The sequence below is a fragment of the Paroedura picta genome, chromosome 2, assembly GCF_049243985.1.
Source record: "Paroedura picta isolate Pp20150507F chromosome 2, Ppicta_v3.0, whole genome shotgun sequence".
Lineage (NCBI taxonomy): Eukaryota > Metazoa > Chordata > Lepidosauria > Squamata > Gekkonidae > Paroedura > Paroedura picta.
Window position 1 is genome coordinate 32334084 of NC_135370.1, and position 20694 is coordinate 32354777.

At 46.7% G+C, this 20694-nt stretch overlaps 1 protein-coding gene across 1 annotated transcript in view; it reads right to left on the reverse strand.

Moving 5' to 3' along the window:
* AGPS (alkylglycerone phosphate synthase) overlaps positions 1-13288 on the reverse strand; it is a 72025-nt gene extending 58737 nt beyond the window's left edge. Inside the window, exons 1-3 of the mRNA XM_077319622.1 lie at positions 12977-13288; positions 2198-2287; positions 797-887 (exon numbers count right to left, since the gene is read on the reverse strand). Of these exons, the coding sequence (XP_077175737.1) occupies positions 797-887; positions 2198-2287; positions 12977-13173 (378 nt within the window). The 5' untranslated portion in view covers positions 13174-13288. The remainder of the gene's footprint in view (positions 1-796; positions 888-2197; positions 2288-12976) is intronic.
* Positions 13289-20694: the final 7406 nt, after the last annotated feature.

The following is a 20694-nucleotide window of genomic DNA, read 5'->3' on the forward strand; positions in this document are numbered from 1 at the left end:
CAGAAGGATGGAAGGCTGAGTCAACCTTGAATCGGCTGCTGGGATTGAACTCCCAGCCTCATGGGCAGAGCTTTCAGACTGCATGTCTGCTGCCTTACCACTCTGCGCCACAAGAGGCTCATCATTGGAGGAAAAGCAGGATATAAACGTAATAAATAATTTTTAAGATGACATGGTTTTTATACCCTTCTTTTCATTTCCAGATGGAGTCACAAAGCAGCTTACAATCACCTTCCCTTCCTCTCCCATTACCCAACCTGAGGTAGGTGGAGCTGAGAGAGCTCTGACAGGGCTGCTCTGTGAGAACAGCTCCATTAGGACTGTGACAAACCCAAGGCTGCATGTGGAGGAACAGGGAATCAAACCCCGCTCGGCAGATTAGAAGCCACTGCTCTTAACCACTACACCAAGCTGGCTCCAAAACTCCAAAACTAAAAGTAATGCTTTTGTGGTCTGCTATTCTATTTGTTGCTGTGGTTTGAATAAACCTGACACCAGTTTTCATTTATTCATATGTATCTTTAAAGATGGTTTTGAGAATGTTGGTTTTTTAAATAAAGGAGAGTGCACATTATAAATATCTCTTGGCAGGTTATAGTATCTCGGGGGGGGGGGGATCAGTGTTCTGCTAGAAATCTTAGAAAGTGACTACTGGTTACCAGCCACAAGAAGGGCCAAGGGTCCAATTTAGTGTAGGTCAACCTGACATTTTCAATACAAACACAAGTCAGAGAGGAGTTAAAGTCAAGGGGTCAAAACAGATTCCCTACCCCCATCACCGTATGCATACACTTACCTTAGGGATACTTTTATGTTCCAGATTTCCTCCAAGATATTTCTCTACCCATTCTCTCAGAAGAGGCAGCACTGTACCACCTAGCCGGTACCTGAACCAAAAAGTATTTTAAAATCAGTTCTTTCCAACTCCACCACCCCAACTATGTTAACCTGAAATCACTTCCCACAGATTAATTGCAGATAATTTATGAAGACCAAGCAAGAAAAACTATGAAGTTTCTGATCCTCCAACCTGTCTCTCCCAAGAAAAATTCCGCGAGTTGTAAAACAGGAATCGTTCAGAAGAATAAGCCTCTCTAAGAAAGGAATCAGTATGGCTTCACCAAGGAACCCCTCCCCCCCAAAAAAATTTTTTTGGCAACTCTACGTAATGATAGTTCAGCAAACATTAAGGGCGGATTCCAAAGTTCTTTCAAGTCAGCAGAAGCAGACAACAATTTTGTAATTCCCCCTCCCACTACGCTAGTCCCAGGTGCCCCTATGCTCACAAGAAAAGTTATTCTCCTCTGAAAGGGCCTGCTTTGGATCCAGCCCTATATATTTTGATTTTATTTGCTAGAGTATGTCACAGGCTTAACATAGCAGTCACACAATACAAATCCTCTTAAAGCATTATAGCTCATTAGAAATAATGAAGCTGAAGGTGGAGCAATTTCTGCAGGGCAACCAAGGTTCTGTATTGGGAACAGTGATGTCTTATTCATTCTTAACTCAGTTAACTGTGGGGCCAGCCTGTCTTCCAGGGAACAAATTGCTTAAGAGGGAAAGGAGTGTAAACAAACTGGAGCATGTCCAGAGGAGGGCAACAAAGATGGTGAGGGGTTTGGAGACCAAGATGTATGAAGAAAGGCTGGGGGAGCTTGGCTTGTTTAGCCTGGAGAGGAGACGACTGAGAGGGGATCAGATAACCATCTTCAAGTATTTAAAAGGCTGCCATATAGAGGATGGAGCAGAGTTGTTCTCTCTTGCCCCGGAGGGACGGCCCAGAACCCATGGGATGAAATTAATTCAAAAGAAATTCTGTCTAAACATCAGGAAGAAGTTCCTGACAGTTAGAGTGGTTTCTCAGTGGAACAGGCTTCCTAGGGAGGTGGTGGGTTCTCCATCTCTGGAAATTTTTAAACAGAGGCTGGATAGCCATCTGATGGAGATTCTGTGAAGGCTTAGGGGGTGGCAGGTGACAGTGGACGAGCGATAGGGGTTGTGAGTGTCCTGCATAGTGCAGGGGGTTGGACTAAATGACCCATGAGGTCCCTTCCAACTCTATGATTCTATCATTCTAGGCGTGCAAGAGACCCAAGAGCTGCCCAGGGATTCACATTTGCCAGAGTAGCCAAAACACAGTGAGCTGCCACCCCCTGCTCTGCCCACGTACAGATAATCCATCATTATTAGTTACCTCTTCCCGGTGAATTCCGCTTGGCCCTTCTTATTGAATATGAATTTTGAGTCACTGTACCCCCAGCCGTTCCATTTCAAAACTTCTTGCCTTAAAAGAGAAGCATAAAGCATATACTCAGTTCGGGGACTGCGATATCATTCATTTAATTTCCTGATTGCCGCCTGACTCGGCCATTTCAGCAGGAGACCTCAATTTATGATAAGACCAGTATTCAAAATCATAGCCCAATTACGATTGTTCGGATGACCTTCAGCAGCAGCGCCAAGAAAAACAGACCAAAAGACCAAAAAAACAGACTACTTAAACACATGCTTGATCTCTGAACAGGCTGTATAAACAACCCTTTTTATGACCCAAAGTTACCAGCGGACCTATATGATAGCCATAGAAAAACGTTTATGTGATACATTTCTGGATAGCGGACCTTCTTTTCACCAGCTTGTATCATGCAGGTTTTGCAGAGTGCAGGATATAAACCCTTACAAACAAATTCCTGGGGCAAATAAACGTAAGGATGCTGGTATTTCCTGCCCTATTCCGTTCTCCCTTAATGCCCACCCATCCCTGGCCTTCCCGGCCTTCCAAAATGTTACGGGAGGTTGCAGGAAGGATGCTGAAAAGCGTCCCCAAGTCACAGTGCACGTATGATGACCGCACAGGGGTAGTTTATTTATTTAATTTATAATTTGATTTATATACCGCCATTCTCAGAAATTCTGGCTCATGGCGGTTTACAATGTATAAAATAAAACAATAAAATCGCCCCAATAAAAGCCCCAAAAAAGTCAGAGAAAAACATCCTAATCCTCACACACAAAAATCGAAGATATACAGCGGTAAAAACCAAACAACTCCCATTCTAACAACATCCCCGGGGGTAGACAGAGGGGTTTCCGGATAGAATCAAATCCAGCATCGCCTGCCCCTGCCAAGCAACTCTGGACTTTCTTGGTCAGGGGTAGTCAAACTGTGGCCCTCCAGATGTCCATGGACTACAATTCGCATGAGCCCCTGCCAGCATGCTGGCAGGGGCTCATGCGAATTGTAGTCCATGGACATCTGGAGGGCCAACAGTTTGACCACCCCTGACTTAAACCTTCCTCTCGCATATTTCAGTTTAAAGAGATGGAAAGCAAGACTAGAAGGCTGGATCGAGACCTATGGGTCCAGCATCTGGTTCTCAGGTGTGGCAAGCAGGTGCCACAGAGAAAACTACATCCCTCACCAGCTGGTTGCTCCCTAGAACTCAACTGGCAGAAACAACATGCCTCCGAACTGCCATCTATCATTGCTAACAGACAATCACCGGCCTATATTGTATAAACACGTCCAACCTCTTTTAACATCTACCTAAGCCGGTGGCAACTACCAAGCCTTGTGGCAACCCTTTCTTCCTGCTAAGCTAATTGGGGAGATGACACACCACTCTGCACGTCCTTGGTTCTCATTCTATTGCCTTCATCTCCAAGGCTAGTTTCACAGGGCAGCTGTGCTGGTCTGCAACAGAACAGCTGGGTTCAAGCCCAATAGGGCTTCAGAGACCAATATGAATTTCAGTGCGTAGGCTTTGGAGAGTCAAAGCTCCTTTCATCAGGTAACTATTTGACTCAAAGACTTATAACCCTGAAATGTTGACATCTAAGGTGCCACAGGATGTGAACCTAACCCCCCCTGGGGTTGCATGCTTTTTCTGGGAGGTTTCTCCCCAAAGTCAGTTGTAGAGATGGTTGGGTGAGATGTTTTACCTACAAGAAGACCTAGCTAGGTCTTCTTATCAAAAGGGCAGCTTGCAGGGGTCCTATGCAACTCTGCCCTCTAGTGATTCATACAACTGAAGGAGTTGTGTTGGGCTTGCGTCTATGCTCTTGCTTGTGCTGTGTGATAGGGCACGTTGATGTGTTTGGACTGACTTCTTCCAGGAATGGCTCACTTAAGGGTGCTAGCATACCGCTCTGTAATCGGCCGGTGGCCCCACAGATTGCCCTCAGTTCTCCATTGTAGTGAGTTTTACCAGCGTATTGGCCGGGGAAGAATAAGATCTCAAACTAGCTGCAACAATATCAACCTATCCACCAACACAGAACCATAGAACTCTACACATTATGCCGGCCATTTCAATTGTTTAAGGCAGGGTTCATTGTGCCCCCCCCCTCAGAAGCAAAGGCAGCTTTCCACCTAAGAATTCACTCATGCCCCCAAGGAACAATAAGGGTAGAATGAGCACCTGGGGACAGTAATTTTTCACAAGACAAAGTACTCTCAAGGGGGGGGGGAAAGATGACCCACAAAACAGTAGGACTCATCCATAGGGTGGCAATATTTTCATTTATTTGAATGAGGCAGTCAGTCCCTTTAATCAAAATTTCTGCTAGCAATAAAACCAACTCACTGGTGCTTAGCTCATTCATAAAAAGGGCTGAATGGAGTTTCATTAGACCAGAAATCACGATGTTTATCTTGTATTCCAATGGCTGCTTTCTTCAATTCCATGTTTAAGCTTTGCACCACCACCTTAATATTTGAAATTCTTTTTAGGTGTTATACCTAGAAGCGGCCTCTGTGGTATAACAGATTGCTCCACAGGAAGAACTTCCTCTACTACCATCGAGTGTACCCCCTTCGGGAGTTTCACAGTACAAAAGAAAAATAATTGCATTTGTTGTCAGAAGTCTGAATGTGGCCAATGCTTATGGGGATTAAAAATACTGTGCTTTCCTTCACCATAAATGCACCTCATGACTAGCCACTGCATTTGCTAACTTTCAGAATGTCTCAAACAAATTCAAGGGGGGAGATAAGCATTTCTCTGCTGTCAAGTATTTAAATATAAATCTAGAGAGAGATGCAGGGATGGAGGATTTTCTCCAGGATGGAGAAAAGAAGCATGAGCAAGAAAGGGCAATAAAAGGAGAAGGAAGGAAGTTGAGAAATGAGTGTAAGATCAAAGGGATAGCCACCAAAGGAATAAACTCCCAGAGGAGACGGGAGGCCCTGTTGGAGCTCACTGAGTTCCAGAGTGTATGAGACCAGGCTACAGAGATCATCAGAAGTCTACCTCTGCCCTTGGTGTAGTGGTTAGGAGCAGCTAATCTGGTGAGCCAGGCTTGATTCCCTGCTCCCCCACATACAACCAGCTGGGTGACCTTGGGCTCGCCACGGCACTGATAAAGCTGTTCTGACCGAGCACTGATATCAGGGCTCTCTAAGCCTTACCCACCTCACTGGGGGGGCTGTTGTGGGGAGAGGACAGGGAAGGCGACTGTAAGCCACTTTGAGCCTCCTTCGGGTAGAGAAAAGCGGCATATAAGAACCAACTCTTCTTCTTCTTCTAATCTGGTGAGTCGGGTTTGATTCCCCACTCCCACACATGCAGCCAGCTTAGTGACCTTGGGCTCTTCACAGTCCCGATAGTGCTCTTCTGACCAAAGCAGTAAATATCAGGGCTCTCTCAGCCTAACCTACCTCACAGGGTGTCGGTTGTGGGGAGAGGAAAGAGAAGGTGATTGTAAGCCGCTCTGAGACTCCTTCTGGTAGAGAAAAGTGGTGCATAAAAACCAAGAGCCAGCTTGGTGTAGTGGTTAGGAGTGCGGACTTCTAATCTGGCGAGCCGGGTTTGATTCCCCACTTCCCCACATGTAGCCAGCTGTATGACCTTGGGTTCGCCACAGCACTGATAGAGCTGTTCTGACCCAGCAGTGATATCAGGGCTCTCTCAACCTCACCTCCCTCATAGGGTGTCTGTTGTGGGGAGAGGAAAGGGAAGGTGATTGTAAGCCGCTTTGAGACTCCTTCGGGTAGAGAAAAGCAGCATATAAGAACCAACTCTTCTTCTTCCTCGGAACACCCAACTGGATCGGACATGGGAATGGAAGATACTGAGTGCTGTCTGTGATGGCATTAACTAATTCAAATTAAAATATTGTACGCTGCCCTGAGATGGCTGTGCCGACAAGGGTGGTTTATAAACACAATCAATCAGCACAGCTTCTCAGCATGGAAAACAGGCTTGGCCTCTCTTTCTGGCATGAACTATCCAGGCTTTACACACATTCCCTGACCTACTGTGCTATGGAATGTCCATTGCTTGCTCCCTTACACCCAGGCTCTACTTTCCCAACTACTAATACTAGCCTTGGCTTACCATGTGTTATTCACACAGTTCCTTGCAGGTTCAGTACAGGCCTTTCCCTTAAAGACCTCAGTCAGCCGGACCCCATACACTCACACACATGATCATCTTATCACCTGATATGAACTAGTGTGTCAACTTTGATACGCCCACCGATCACTTCAGACTGTCCTCTCCATTGGGAGAGTTAACTTTGGGAGAGTTTACTTTGCCCCTAGTCTGCCTGCTCTGATTCAGATCCTATTTTGCAGAATACCCAGCCAGAAGCAGAATGAAAGCTCTTTCCTCTGCTAGCAGGATGTCCAAAACATTTTTTAACTCAAGGACTTTTAAATGATGTTTCAATGGCGTCATGTGGAATACTGATCTGATTTTGAGCAGACATTACTGAATACGGATTCTTCTATCTACGTGTTTAGCCCGCCTTCATAAGTTGCAGTGAACCTTTGGGACATCAGGTTCAATATTTAAATAATTATGGCTGAGTTGTTTCAAGAGATAAATTATACATTGCCTAACCGGTTTACATTTTTCATTACTGCTGAAACTTATTAACCTAGCTATATTATTAGCTCCCAACAGTTTAAACAGGCCATTATATCCAGGTTGCTTAATGTTCTATTAAAATTACACTCGTAGCGAGCAAATGTCACTTTCAAGTTGTTATTATATTATTTATTGAATTTATAACCCACTGTTTCCCGAAGACTCATGGCAGCTTACAACATAACCCCACCCCCCGGTAAAATCCCCACATAAAACTTATTATAACCAGGGCTCTAAAGCCCCTGCAGCTACAGAAGATTGGCAGCCTAAAAAATCCCTCCCCTGAGCAGACCTCCCTTGAGGTGGAGGTACAGATTTACAACTGAGTCCAACCAAAGACCTGGCGGAAGAAATCTGTTTTGCAGGCCCTGTGGAACAGTGACGGCTCCATCAGGGCCCTCAGCTCTCCCGGGAGCTCATTCCACCAGGTTGGGGCCAGGACCAAAAAGGCCCTGGTCGAAGCCAGGTGTGCTTCCTTAGGGCCAGGACCTCCAAGAGATTTGCGCCCACAGAGCAAAGTCCTCTGCGGGGGACATAAGCAGGCAATCAGTCCCTCAGATAGGCAGAGCCCAAGCTGAGAATGGCCTAACGGTCAAAATCAAAACCTTGAACTAGGCCAGAACTGGCAACTGATGCAGCTGCCTCAGCACCTGCTGGATATGGGTTCTCCAAGGTGTTTTTGTGAGGACCCTAGCAGCTGCATTCTGTACCAGCTGGATTTTCCGGGTCAAGGACATGGGCAGGTCCGTGTATGCCAAGTTACAGAAGTCCAATCTAGAAGTGACCATCACATGGATCATAATAGCCAAGCAATCTGGGGGCAGGTAGGGCACTAATAGCCTCGCCTGGTGCAGATGGAAGAACGCCGTGTGGGCTACTCCTGTGACCTGGGCTTCCATAGACAAAGAGGCACCCAGAAGAGGATGCCAGAATTATCCATACTCCAGCTGACTTCAGAAATCAGCTTTAATTTAGCAGAGAGAATTCTTGCTTTAAAACGAGGGGTTTAGTGTTGTTTTATTCTGCAAATGTGTTTCAATGCTTTGGGCACTCTGCTGTCTTTGTGCATGTTCTCATGCCCTGTTCAGGACCTTTTGCCAAGCTGTCACTACCACCATCTATTGCTGATTTAGTGCAAGTGGTCTGCTAAGTACAACCTAAACCATAAGTAATACCATCCCTACACAAAGGGGATAATCTTTATTAGGTAAGAAAGTAAAGAAAAAGAAGCAATGGCTTCACAATAACATTTGAAGATGGCTTGAAGGTTCTGTCCAAGATTCTGTGAAGGAACATCTGGCAGAGCAGGTATGGAAGAAATCAAAACTCTCTTTTGAGTTCTTCAGATCTTAAGGTGCCATCAACTCTTACATCAGACTTCTCCAACAGCTGATAAAAAAACCCACTCAAAGCCAACTCTGGCCAAGAAACCATTTATTAACAGTTCATTATCTATGGACCAAAGATCTTTCACAGCGTTCACAGAATCATAAGAGTTGGAAGAGATCTCCAGGGCCATCTAGTCCAACCCCCTGCCGAATGCAGTAGATTCATAACTCCCTGCCCGCCCACCCACAGTGACCTCAATTCCATCTCCAGATGATGCCCCCCCCCCAAAAAAAACCAGAATCCTTGGTCAGTCTGGTCTAAAGGAAATTCACCTTCTGACCAAGTTCAGATTTGGTAGATCCAAGATCTGTGGTCTTACGGACAGTGTGGAGTACTGGCAGAGTAGGGACCAAGTAGGAACTCAAACTCCTTCACAAAGACTGATGGTTTGTCTCTTTTTTCCTTGTTATCCCAGATAGCAGGTTGTAGAAAAGACATGAGTGACAATGAAATACATCAGCACTCCCTTTTCCATGAGTGTTTCAGGCAACCACATAGCACTTAATGAGGTACATCCAGAACCTGTTTCAAAAGCCTCAAAGAAGGCATGTTTCAGAGCAGCACAACAGATTCTTCTAACTCCACCACCACCACCCCAGTATTCTGGGGGAAAGAAAAGTGTGGGACTATACATGGTCTTGCATTCGCTGGATATACATGTCTTGGATATGTAGCTTCCAAAGAATGAGGAAGAGCTACATAGTGAATCTATCCCTTAAGTGGATCCCATAGTAGATCTATCCCTCTGTCGTCCAGTGGCAGGCATTCCATTATGGGAGAGGACAGTTTTCCGCCATGTTGGGCTTTTTCTATAGGTTGTTGCTTTAATAGGGTTTTATTGTTCTGGGTTTTTAAATTTTGTAACCCCCCATGAGCCGGTTTGCTGGAAGTGGCGGGTAATAAATGTACTAGTAGTAGTAGTAGTAGTGGTAGTAGTGGTAGTAGTAATAGTACTAATAATATAATCTGTAAACCGCTCCATGGGAGCAGTAAAAATAATTGAGTAAGGGCATTGTGGGAAAAGGAAGGGGTGGGGCGAGCCCGGGATAAAAACTCGAAGGGGCCAAACGGGAGCCGTGAACCGGCTCCCGATTGGCCCCTCCGAGTGTTACTCCAGGGCCAAGGAGCCAATCAGGAGCTGCACAGCGCACGGCTCCTGATTGGCCTCTTGGCCTGTCCCGGACTCAGAAGTGAGGGAGCCGGGAGAAGAGGCTTAGCTGCTGGGAAAGGAGCTCTTTTTCCCGGCACCAAACCCGGGACCTCGGAGGATGCCAGAAAGGCTTCAGCGCGGCAAAAGGAGCAGGCCCGCCACATCAGAGACGTGGCAGCCCTGCTCCTTTTGCCGCGCCAAAGCCGGGACCTTGGTGGGGGAGGGGGGAAGGCTTCGGCGCCGGAAAAGGAGCAGGGCCTGCTCCTTTCACCGCGCCGAAGCCAGGCCCTCGGGGGGGAAGCAGCAGGGCCGGCACGCCTGAGGGCACTGCCAGGAGGCCTCCAAGCCCGCCAGGGCCAGTGGCACCCATGCTAGCGCCCATTGTATTTCAATATACAATAGGTTATAAATCTTGTAATAGTAATAATAATAATAGAAGGGAGAGCACTGAATGTACTGTTTACAAACAATAATTCCCAAAACACTCCTCCAGGGTAGTTCAAGGAATAATGCAGAAACATTGAATGAATGAATGAATGAATGAATGAATGAATGAATGAATGAATGAATGAATGAATGAATGAATGAATGAATGAATGGCAAATGGCTGCTCTCCATATGTGGCCTGGCTTTTATCCCTGAAGGCTTCCCACAAAGAACCCATAGGAGGAAGGATTAGGAAATCCTAAGAAACTGCACTAGATTTGTTATTCAAAGAATCATGGATCTGGAATAACAAGAGTTCTGGAATCCTATCCAAAAGAAAAGATCTACTTCCACCCTAACATAAGAACTTGTGACCTGTGACACCATTTTATTTGCCTTCTCTCCATGGTAATCTCTCCCCAGCCAGTTGAACACACATTTCAGATAAACGCTAGCAAAACAAGAAACCAAATACTTACATCATCACCAGTAGTAAAATTCTCGTCTGAGACTTCTTCCTTGGTAATGCTATCCGTCAAATTACTGAACTCGAAGATGAACTATTGAACCAGATATTAGATAAGATCCCACACAATATATATTAAATGAGACATACTTCTAAGTGGCATAATCATGCTCCTTCCTGTGAGGCTGGAATGTTGAGCTCTCATAATCAGAGTGTGGGTGTTTAAATATGCATCTGCAACATAAATCTCTTCCTTTCCCGATTCAGCTGCAAGCATAGATGCATACCCTAACCTCCTTGCCATTTTCTGTCCACCTGTCTAAAACCCTGTTAGTAAAGTAGCATTGCATCACTGCAATTAACACCTGTTGACAGGGCCACTGTAAATTCTCTGCAGCACCAGTGGTTATTTAGCAAGAATGTGAAGGCTCGTGTTCAAATTTACGCAAAACCAAGATGAACAAGCAAAAAATTATACAATGCTGTAGTTTCAGAGTCAGTGTTAGAAAAGGCCTTTCTAGCTTTCTCCCCACCCTTGCTTATGTGATTATTTTTTTACTCAAGTGTAAACACAACTCCTAGCCAAACAAGCTTGGTACTGAATTGAAACACTACTGCCCAAAGGGCAATAACAAGCAGTATTGCTATCACTCCCAACTTGCCTCTGACACAGACCCTGTTGCAGTTGCTGACTTATCTTCCCCCTTTGTAACTGCTACTTCAAGCAGCTCCTCCCCCTTAACTATTCAGTTTCACATATTTGTGAACTGTGCAAGAGATTTGGACATCCACTGATTGTAGTTATGGTGCAACATTCCAAAAGTAGGTGGGAAGAGACTGACTTCTACATCTTTCCTGCCCGACTCAAGATTTACGTCTTAATCTGTGAAGACCACAAATTCTTCAGCAGGAGGGCACCAGAAGCTTTCAACTGCTGCTACTTCACATTGTTTCAAAAGCTATCTACAAACAGCGGACTGTTTTTTTCAACACAAAGGAGGATGCATTCATACTTCGACCTGTAGTGACAAGAACTAGGGGCAAAATTCATAGGATCCCTGCAGCAACGAACACACCAACACAGACCAACACAGTGGCCCTAGATGATTTAGTTTATATTTGATAATGGACTAAGTACCCATGGTGTCAACAACTGTCAAGAAATAGTGCAAAAGAACACTAACCTTGAAGCCAGCTGGGTTGGCAGTGCAATTCTATGCACACTTATTCAGAAGTCTGTCCCTTTATTTCAGAGGACATTTGGTGGAAATAAGTTGCTTCAACCGGCCTGATAGGCAAGTTGGCAAAGACTGACATGACTAATGCCACTTTAACAGTGCAAAGCTTATAGGCTAACTTCAACTCATGCGTAAAAGGTTACTGTACAAAGTAAGTGTAGTAAAATAGGCAAGAGTGCATCCAAGATGTCTAGCAATTTCTGGGAACATAACTGAATAAATAGAACTACTAAAATAGAGAAATAGGTGGAGCTTTTTCTGTGAAGTTTGTTTTTGCCAAGTCTTCTATAGTAGAAAGCCATAAATTGGTTATGTTAGGACAAGATACATTTATACTTGACAAAAGTTGCTTATACAGATATGAAGATAAAATGTATGTGGTAATAAAGTCATAACTGCACATGTCTAGAAGTAGTCACACTGCATAAAAAGTTATTACTAATGCCTGACTAATTACATTCTTGCATCTTAGATACCGAGATTCCCCCTTATTGCAACAAAATGCTACCTACTTCTGGAAATCTCCTAGTTGTGTGTTTCATTCAGTGCTGACACAACAAACCTACCTGACTAACTGACCTGGCTGCTTTGTTTTCACCTTGGGTGCTATAACCAATCTTAACTTTTAGAGGGTTGTTGTATATGTTTGTTTTTATAGACTTGCCACTTGTGATACTAGGGAGATAAAACAACAATTACTCAATTTGACTAAGCAATCAGCCTTGCTCCCAGTTAAGTATTCTCAGCAACACCTTAACCTGGGAGCAAACAACTCAGAACTGGAGGGTTCACTTTACAAGGTCTCAGCTAACTGTTGTCAGGAACTGATTGTGTAGATGCCCATTATTGCTGGCAGGGGCTCCTGGGAATTGTAGTCCATGGACATCTGGAGGGCTGCAGTTTGACTACCCCTGTGTTAACCATTTCCACTGTGCTGTAGGTTAATTTAGTCTCACACTCTACCTGTAAGTCTGAACTGATTGCTTCCACCCCATACCATTGAGTCTGAGGAAGTGTGTGTGCACACAAACGCTCATACCTTGAGTAAAAACTTTGCTGGACTTAAAGGTGCCCCTGAACTCTAACTCGGTTCTGCTGCTTCAGACCAACACGGCTGCCCACCTGAATCACTTCACAGGGACAGGCTTCAAAGGCCGGACTACCTAGCAGGGACCTAAGGCGGCTGAAGCCGTCCCACAAATCCCCTCTCCCTGTCCCCACAAACTTCGCCCGCCCTTTCCCGGAACCTTTTCAACGGGCGCGCCAGGCGGGTTGCTGGGCAAAGCGTCGCATCCGCCCTGGGGATACAGAGAGCGAGCCAAGCATCCGCCGCTATCCCGCTGGGCGGGAAGGAGAAGCAAAGCAGCGCCTCTCCACCGCCGCCACCCTCTCCGGGGCCAGCGGCCGCTTCCTGCCCCTTCTCGGAACTCACCGCCTCTTGGGGAGGCTGCTCGGGGGAGACTCCGCCGCCGCCGCCCGGCCTCGGCACTGACTGGCCGACAAGTGGGCCTCCGGAGCGCCGCGCAGGTGGCCCAAGAGGACCCGCAGCCTCCGCCGTGCCGCCGCCTCGGAGGAGGAGGCGCCGCCGCCGCTGCTGCTTCCACGACAACCCGGCCCCGCCGCCGCCATTGCACTTCCGTGTTGCCTCGTCAAGCAGCGTCGGGGTGAAAGGTCACGCGCGGCCCAAGCCGCTTTTTATAGGCTCTCCCCCTCCCAACGAACATCTCTTTATCTCGCGCGCATGCGCGCGAATGGTTCTGCGGCGGTTATTCTCGCGCCTTCCTTCCCCGCCTCGCCTGGGAGGGGGGGAGAGACCACGCCCTCTGGCCCCGCCCCTCCGCTGGGGGGCCGCCCCTCGGGGATCGGGGTGGCCCGTCGAGGCGTCGTTTTTTTGCGTTTTACGTCAGTTTTGCAGAGTCAAGCTATACAAGCTGATACAAAATATTTCACTAAGTCGATTTTTATGGTCCCACGGATGTGAATGGAGCGGTGTGCTGTTACAAGTTCTTTTTAAAAATATTATTTTGACAGGATGATTCTTGCTAGTCAATTGTTGGCAGCTTTCAGGATAAATCCACCTCTTCAGCAGATGCACACACACACCCCATTAACACAAAAAAGTGTGGGTCCCAGACAGATACATTTCAATTATTTACAGAAGTCTGAGCCTGTCCTTGCAGCTTTTGTGCATTGCACATTTGATCATATCTTTTTGGGAAATAAATAACTTAAATATGCCCATCTTGGATCTAAACCAGGGGTAGTCAAACTGCGGCCCTCCAGATGTCCGTGGACTACAATTCCCAGGAGCCCCCTGCCAGTGAATGCTGGCAGGGGGCTCCTGGGAATTGTAGTCCATGGACATCTGGAGGGCCGCAGTTTGACTACCCCTGATCTAAACGTTTGAAATGTTTGAAGAAGCATTAAAAATGGAACCATTCTTATTAAGTTGAAGGAAATACAGAAAAGAACATTGGTCTTCTTTGGCAATATATAGGGATGCCAGTGTCCAGGTGGAAGATTTCCTAAAATTAGAGCTCATCTCCGGAATACAGTGATCAGTTCTGGAGAAAATGGCTGCTTTGAAACATGGATTCTATGACACTGTACCCCACTGAGATCCCTGTCCTCCCTAGGTTCTGTTGTCAAATCTCCAGGAATTTTCCAATCTGGAACTGTCCCCCTGTACCCTCACAGAGGCCAGGGAAGATCTGGTAACCCTAAGCCAGGTTTTCCCAACCACGGTTTTGTGAAACCCTGGGGTTTGACAGACCTGGAAGGGTTTCCCAAAAGCATGGAAGTTAATTTTTTTTAATTTTACAAATCTGTTACGCGTTTATCATATATGGCCATGTTGACCTGCCCACCCCTCCCAAAATAGCCAATGATGGGCCTGGAGAGGGTGGAAAGGGGAGGGACCCCTAGGTGGGTATATACACAGCTATGTTTCCTAATCATCTTTTGCACAATCTCACCACTTCTGAGGTTTCTTGAAGCCTGAAGAATGTTTCAAGGGTTTCTCAACAGGAAAAAAGGTTGAGAAAGGCTGCCCTAGGCACTTATTTCTGGCTGTAGATAATATTTTTAGGCCAGCTTTTCTCCAGCTTTGCAGCGGCAAGACTACAACTCAGCAGTAAATCATCTCCTTGGCATGAGGTAAGTCCTAGGTTCAATCTCTGGCCACAGCAGAAAGGATCAAGGCAAAGGAAACATGAAATAGTTTTGCCTTGGGCCTTGGAGAGAGAGTTGCTGTCTGCCAGGGTAGAAAATACTGAGCGTAATGGATCAATGGTTCACTCAGCATAAGGGAGCTGAATGTGTTGAGCCAAGAGGATAGGATTGAGAACCTCCAAGAGGTTTTATATTGAACTAGCCAAAAAGCCCATTGCACGCAAAAATGCAATGGGCGTTAGCAGCCCCCAGGAGTGAGAGTGGGCATGGGGGGGGGGACTACCTGTGCGGCTGCACAGCCTCGGAGGCCGTGGCTTTGGAGGTCAGGCAAAGGGATTGGCAGCACGTCCACAGCGGCTGGAGTCCTGGTCTTTCGGCGAGCGGCTGGAGTCCTGGTCTTTCGGCGAGCGGCTGGCGAGCGGCTGGAGTCCTGGTCTTTCGGAGAGTGGCTGGCGAGCGGCTGGAGTCCTGGTCTTTCGGCGAGCGGCTGGAGTCCTGGTCTTTCGGCGAGCGGCTGGCGAGCGGCTGGAGTCCTGGTCTTTCGGAGAGTGGCTGGCGAGCGTCCTGATCTTTCGGAGAGCGGCTGGCGGGCGGCTGGAGTCCTGGTCTTTCGGAGAGCGGCTGGCGAGCGGCTGGAGTCCTGGTCTTTCGGAGAGTGGCTGGCGAGCGGCTGGAGTCCTGGTCTTTCGGCGGCGGCATCCTGATGCGGCGAGAGGCGCTTTGCGCCTCTCGCCACATCAGGCCGCCTGGCAGGGAGCCCCCAGCAGCCGCACTCTGCATGACTGCCGGGGGCTCCCTCGGGCGGCGGCCTGATGCGGCGAGAGGTGCTACGCGCCTCTCGCCGCGTCAAGCCGGGAGCAACTGCGAGCCGCGCTGCGCGCGGCTTGCAGTTGCTGGGGCTGGGAATCTGAGGGACCAAATGGCAGGCGCTTTGCGCCTGCCGATTAGTCCCTCCGATTGTCTGTCATGAGGAAGGGTCCAATCCGGACCCTTCCTCATCCTGGACACATCCCGCCCCAGAACGCCTTACTCTTTTATTTAGTCCATGGCGCCCGCGGCGCCACGGGCGGTGTACAGATAGGTTTGCCAACCTCCAGGTAGTGAATCAAAACAACTCAGAGAATAATCACATGGGATGATGCAGCAATCAAAAAATGGAAACTGTGGCTCAGTAAGCGCTTACGTTCCAAAGTTGACTTCATCGCATGTTAACTGATGAATGAGCTGAGGAAGACTTCCGAAACTGGTTTATATCCAGGGTGCTAGTTCTTTTACACACTCTTTTTCTGTTATGTTAAAGAGAAGGTGTGTTAAGAGTTGATATTAAGAGGTGATATGATAGCCATCTTCAAGTATTTGAAGGGCTGTCACATCGAGGATGCAGCAAAGTTGTTATATGTTGTCCCAGAGGGTTGGACCAGAATCAATGGGTTAAAATTGGTGATGATGACGATGTCATCCATTCAGTCGAGTCCAACTCTCAGCGATTCTATAGGAAAGTCTTCGCCATGCGCCCCGTCTCTGACTGCTTCTTTCCGTTGGTTCATGGTCATCCCTGTGTCAGCTTTGATCATGTCGAGCCAGAAGATCCTTTGGCAACCACGTTTCCTTTTGCCGCTGACCATGCTGAGCATTAATGATTTTTCTAGCGAGTTTGATTGCATGATGTGTCCAAAGTAAGTGAGCTTTAACCATAATATCTTTCCTTCTAATTGCATAGTTGGTTTGCTCCTCTCTAAAACTGTCTTGTTGGTAACTTTTGCTCTCCATGATATTCGCAGCATTCATCTCCAACTCCATATTTCGAAAGCCTCTATTCTCCTGTCTTCCTTCTTCAGGGTCCAGCTTTCGCATCCATAGGTTGTTATGGGGAAGACAACAGCTGATATCCTTATGCTCCCATATTCGGTTCATGCCTAACATTGTATTCCGGCCCAGTGTTATGAAATCATCAATACATTCAATGTTTTCGTTGTCAATCGTAACTTTGATGCTACTGCCAGTAGTTGTCATTATCTTGGTCTTTTTGATATTTCGGTATAGTCCCATCTTTTCACTTTCTTCTTTTAGTCTCTTTATCAGGGTCTTCAGATCATGCTCCAATTCAACAAGGAGTTTTGTATCATCAGCGCAGCGGAGATTATTGATGTTACAACCTCCAATACTGACTCTGATCATAGATTCTTCCATATTAAGCTTCCGCATAATTACCTCTGCATAAAGAAGAAGAAGAAGAGGAAGAGCTGGTTCTTATATGCCACTTTTCCCTACCCGAAGGAGGCTCAAAGCGGCTTATAGTCGCCTTCCCTTTCCTCTCCCCACAACAGACACCCTGTGGGGTGGGTGAGGCTGAGAGAGCGCTGATATCACTGCCCGGTCAGAACAGTTTTATCAGTGCTGTGGCGAGCCCAAGGTCACCCAGCTGGCTGCATGTGGGGGAGTGAAGAATCGAACCTGGCATGCCAGATTAGAAGTCCGCACTCCTAACCACTACACCAAACTGGCTCTTAAAGGTTAAAAAGAAAGAGCAATAAGATACACCCTTGTCTCACTCCTTGGCCGACCATGAACCAATCAGTATTTCCATATATTGTTTGTACTGTGGTCTCCTGGTTGGTGTACAATGAACTGATGAGGTGGGTTAAGTGGGACAACACTCCCAATTCATGTAAGGCATCCCATAGTGTCTTGTGATGAACACAGCCAAACACTTTAAAATAATCAATAAAGCATAGATAGATGGCCTTTTGATATTCATGTGTTTTTTCAAGAATCCAGTGCAAATTTGCAATGCGGTCTTGGGTGCCGCAACCATGTCGAAAACCAACCTGGACATCTGGTAGCGGAGCATCAATGGTTGATCTGAGATAGTTCTGGATGATCATCAATAAGATTTTACTTGTGTGGGAGATCAGGGCTATAGTTCGATAGTTTGAGCAGATGCGAGCATCACCTTTCTTTAATAATGGGATAAAAGCAGACTTTTCCAGTCATGTGCCAGTTTCCCAGACTTTTTGGCATAATGCTGTGATTGCCGCTGGTGAAATTGCTTATGAAATTAATTCAAAAGAAACAAATTAATTTAAAATAGATTAATTCAAAAGCTAAACATCCGGAAGAATTTCCTGACAGAGTGGTTCCTCAGGCCAGTTTGGTGTAGTGGTTAGGAGTGTTGACATCTAATCTGGCATGCCAGGTTCGATTCTGCGCTCCCCCACATGCAACCAGCTGGGTGACCTTGGGCTCACCACAGCACTGAGAAAGCTGTTCTGACCGGGCAGTGATATCAGGGCTCTCTCAGCCTCACCTACCCCACAGGGTGTCTGTTGTGGGGAGAGGGAAGGGAAGGCGACTGTAAGCCGCTTTGAGCCTCCTTCGGGTAGGGAAAAGCGGCATATAAGAACCAATTCTTCTTCTTCTCCCTTCTTCCTTCTTTCTTCTTCTTCTTCTTCTTCTTTTGCTCGGTAAGTGGCTGGGCAGGAAGGGATTGTGTCCATGCTTAGCTTTCCACAGGTTTTCCATGTGAACTAGTCTAGGTGATGCATAGATACACCGTGTGGGAGATTTTAATACCTCCCACTCGAAACATTAAATGCTTGGGCATTGAATGGAGGACACAGTATTCTTCCCATAACTACTACTTCTCAGCAAGAGATACAAAGCTTTCTGAAGAATGGGATGATCCAACCTCATCAAACAAGGAGGCTGGGTTATCTTCCTGCAATATCGGAACCTTCTGGTCTGAGCCCTAGAAATTTACCTAAGTAGGAACATTTTTGCGATGAACTTTGAAGATAGGCAGAGCGATCCTGTGCCGCACGTGCATTGTTGCATCTCGACACCTTGTAACTACAGCAGTGTCACGAGCAAAGTATGGTCTGCCCAGAATGCTCTGCGCACCAGGCATCAGCAGAGCAGGTTCTCTGAGTCCTGTCAAATCTCAAGCAAAGAGATTTTCTGCGTGTCACGCACAGGTATACTGCAATAATCTGCACAAAAGGGAGGGCCAGTATAATCTCTTCCCCCATCCAAATTAATCAAGGACAAAGGACTGCAGTGGTACTTGCCTCAGTGGCTAATCCTCTTAACGACCTTGTATTGGTTTTACCTTCATTTTTTCCCCTGATGTATTAATATTTCTGGAAACCGTTCCTACCTAACAGTCATTACTGCATCAAGGTTCAATTGACACAAAGGGTCTGTCACTCCTGGCAGCTCCTCCCAGCCAATATACAAATCTGGTCAACTGCCCAATAAGCCCATCATCATTTCATTGCCAGGGCCTGGTTTGTCCGTTAACGTTCTACAGGCCCTGTCACCTATCGTATCAAGGCTTCCTGCCATGCCCTCCAGATACAAAACCGGCTATAAAATGGGACCAGAAACCCACCATCTTCGTTTGCGTGTTCCACAAAACCCAGACTACAATACAGGTTGTTCCTCTTCCCCTCTCTGCTGCTCTTCTAGATCAGGTAATTGTTATTCCCCCACCTTCCTCATTTTATTTCTTAGGAACTTGTAAGTTTTTCTTGGCTGCCGGGGCGGGGGAGGTGATTGGTCAAGCCATTAGTCAGCATTGTGAGCTCCTCTGAGCCTAATTGGCATGGCTGCAGAGGGGTAAGGGGGACAACTTTATTTTCCAGTTCAATCGGCAACTATGGGCCAAGCTGGATTTTTTGTGGGTGTAACTTTCCGCCTTTGTCAGGGGGCATCCCAGGTGGAAAGGACTCAAGAAGCCAACTAACTCTGGCCGTGCCCCCCAAACCACCCATGCCAATGCAGGTGCCTACATTTCAGTTGTCCCAACAGGTGGCCACCGAGAGCAATGGAGAGGTGATGGGGACCTGTACCATCATAACTGGTTCTTAGGTTGACATAACTGGGACGTAAGGTAAAGGTAAAGATATCCCCTGTGCAAGCACCGAGTCATGTCTGACCCTTGGGGTGACGCCCTCTAGCGTTTTCATGCCAGACTCAATACAGGGTGGTTTGCCAGTGCCTTCCCCAGTCATTACCGTTTACCCCCCAGCAAGCTGGGTACTCATTTTACTGACCTCGGAAGGATGGAAGGCTGAGTCAACCTTGAGCTGGCTGCTGGGATTGAACTCCCAGCCTCATGGGCAAAGCTTTCAGATGGCTGCCTTACCACTCTGTGCCACAAGAGGCTCATCAACTGGGGCGTACACTGATGCAGTTGGTTCCCAGAGTGCTTTTGGCTCTCCCCCTCAGGATTGCATTTGTACATCATGACCATTTTGAGACATGAGTAAGAGGAGGACTTTATATTGCTTCATTCTGTCATTGTATGAGTCACACGGTGCACAGTAAGAACCTAAGCTGTATTGCAGAACAGCACAGAGAAACTGATCCATTTTGAATCGAAAACATGTTGTAAACCTTTACAAGTAATTAGCAACTATAGAATATTAAACCTCTATTCCAGCCCTTCTACCCACATACTAATTGGCTAATCCTTGGTATCACAGCATGCTGGAAAGTATCATTTGGTGAATACTGTATATCAGTTTTTCAAACAAATCCACAAAGATAGTATTTCGCACACAAAGAAGTTTGCATCCCAGCAAGACCCACATGTTTTGAGCCCCAAAGTACATGCAAGTAGTCTGCAGATAGGAAGAAAAGTTTAATCCTGCCCCCAGCCCCTCTTAAATTCTTGTACACCTAGCTTAAGGAACACCAGTACAGATGATGACCTACAAAATGGCAATCTTTGACAAAGCAGGGAGGTGCCTCTAGCAGCATGGAATGACTACTGAGATTTGGATAGTACCAGTTCTGTCCCCCGTTGTTTAGTAGTGTCCAGTGAAGCAGCAAATTTAGAATTCTGAGCAAAAAGGTGACTTATTTATTTATTTATTTAGATTTCTATACCGCCCATTTCTTTGCAGCTCTGGGCGGTTTACACAGAAGATTATAACTTACGTGGAACATTATACAGACTATAACATCAAAACAACC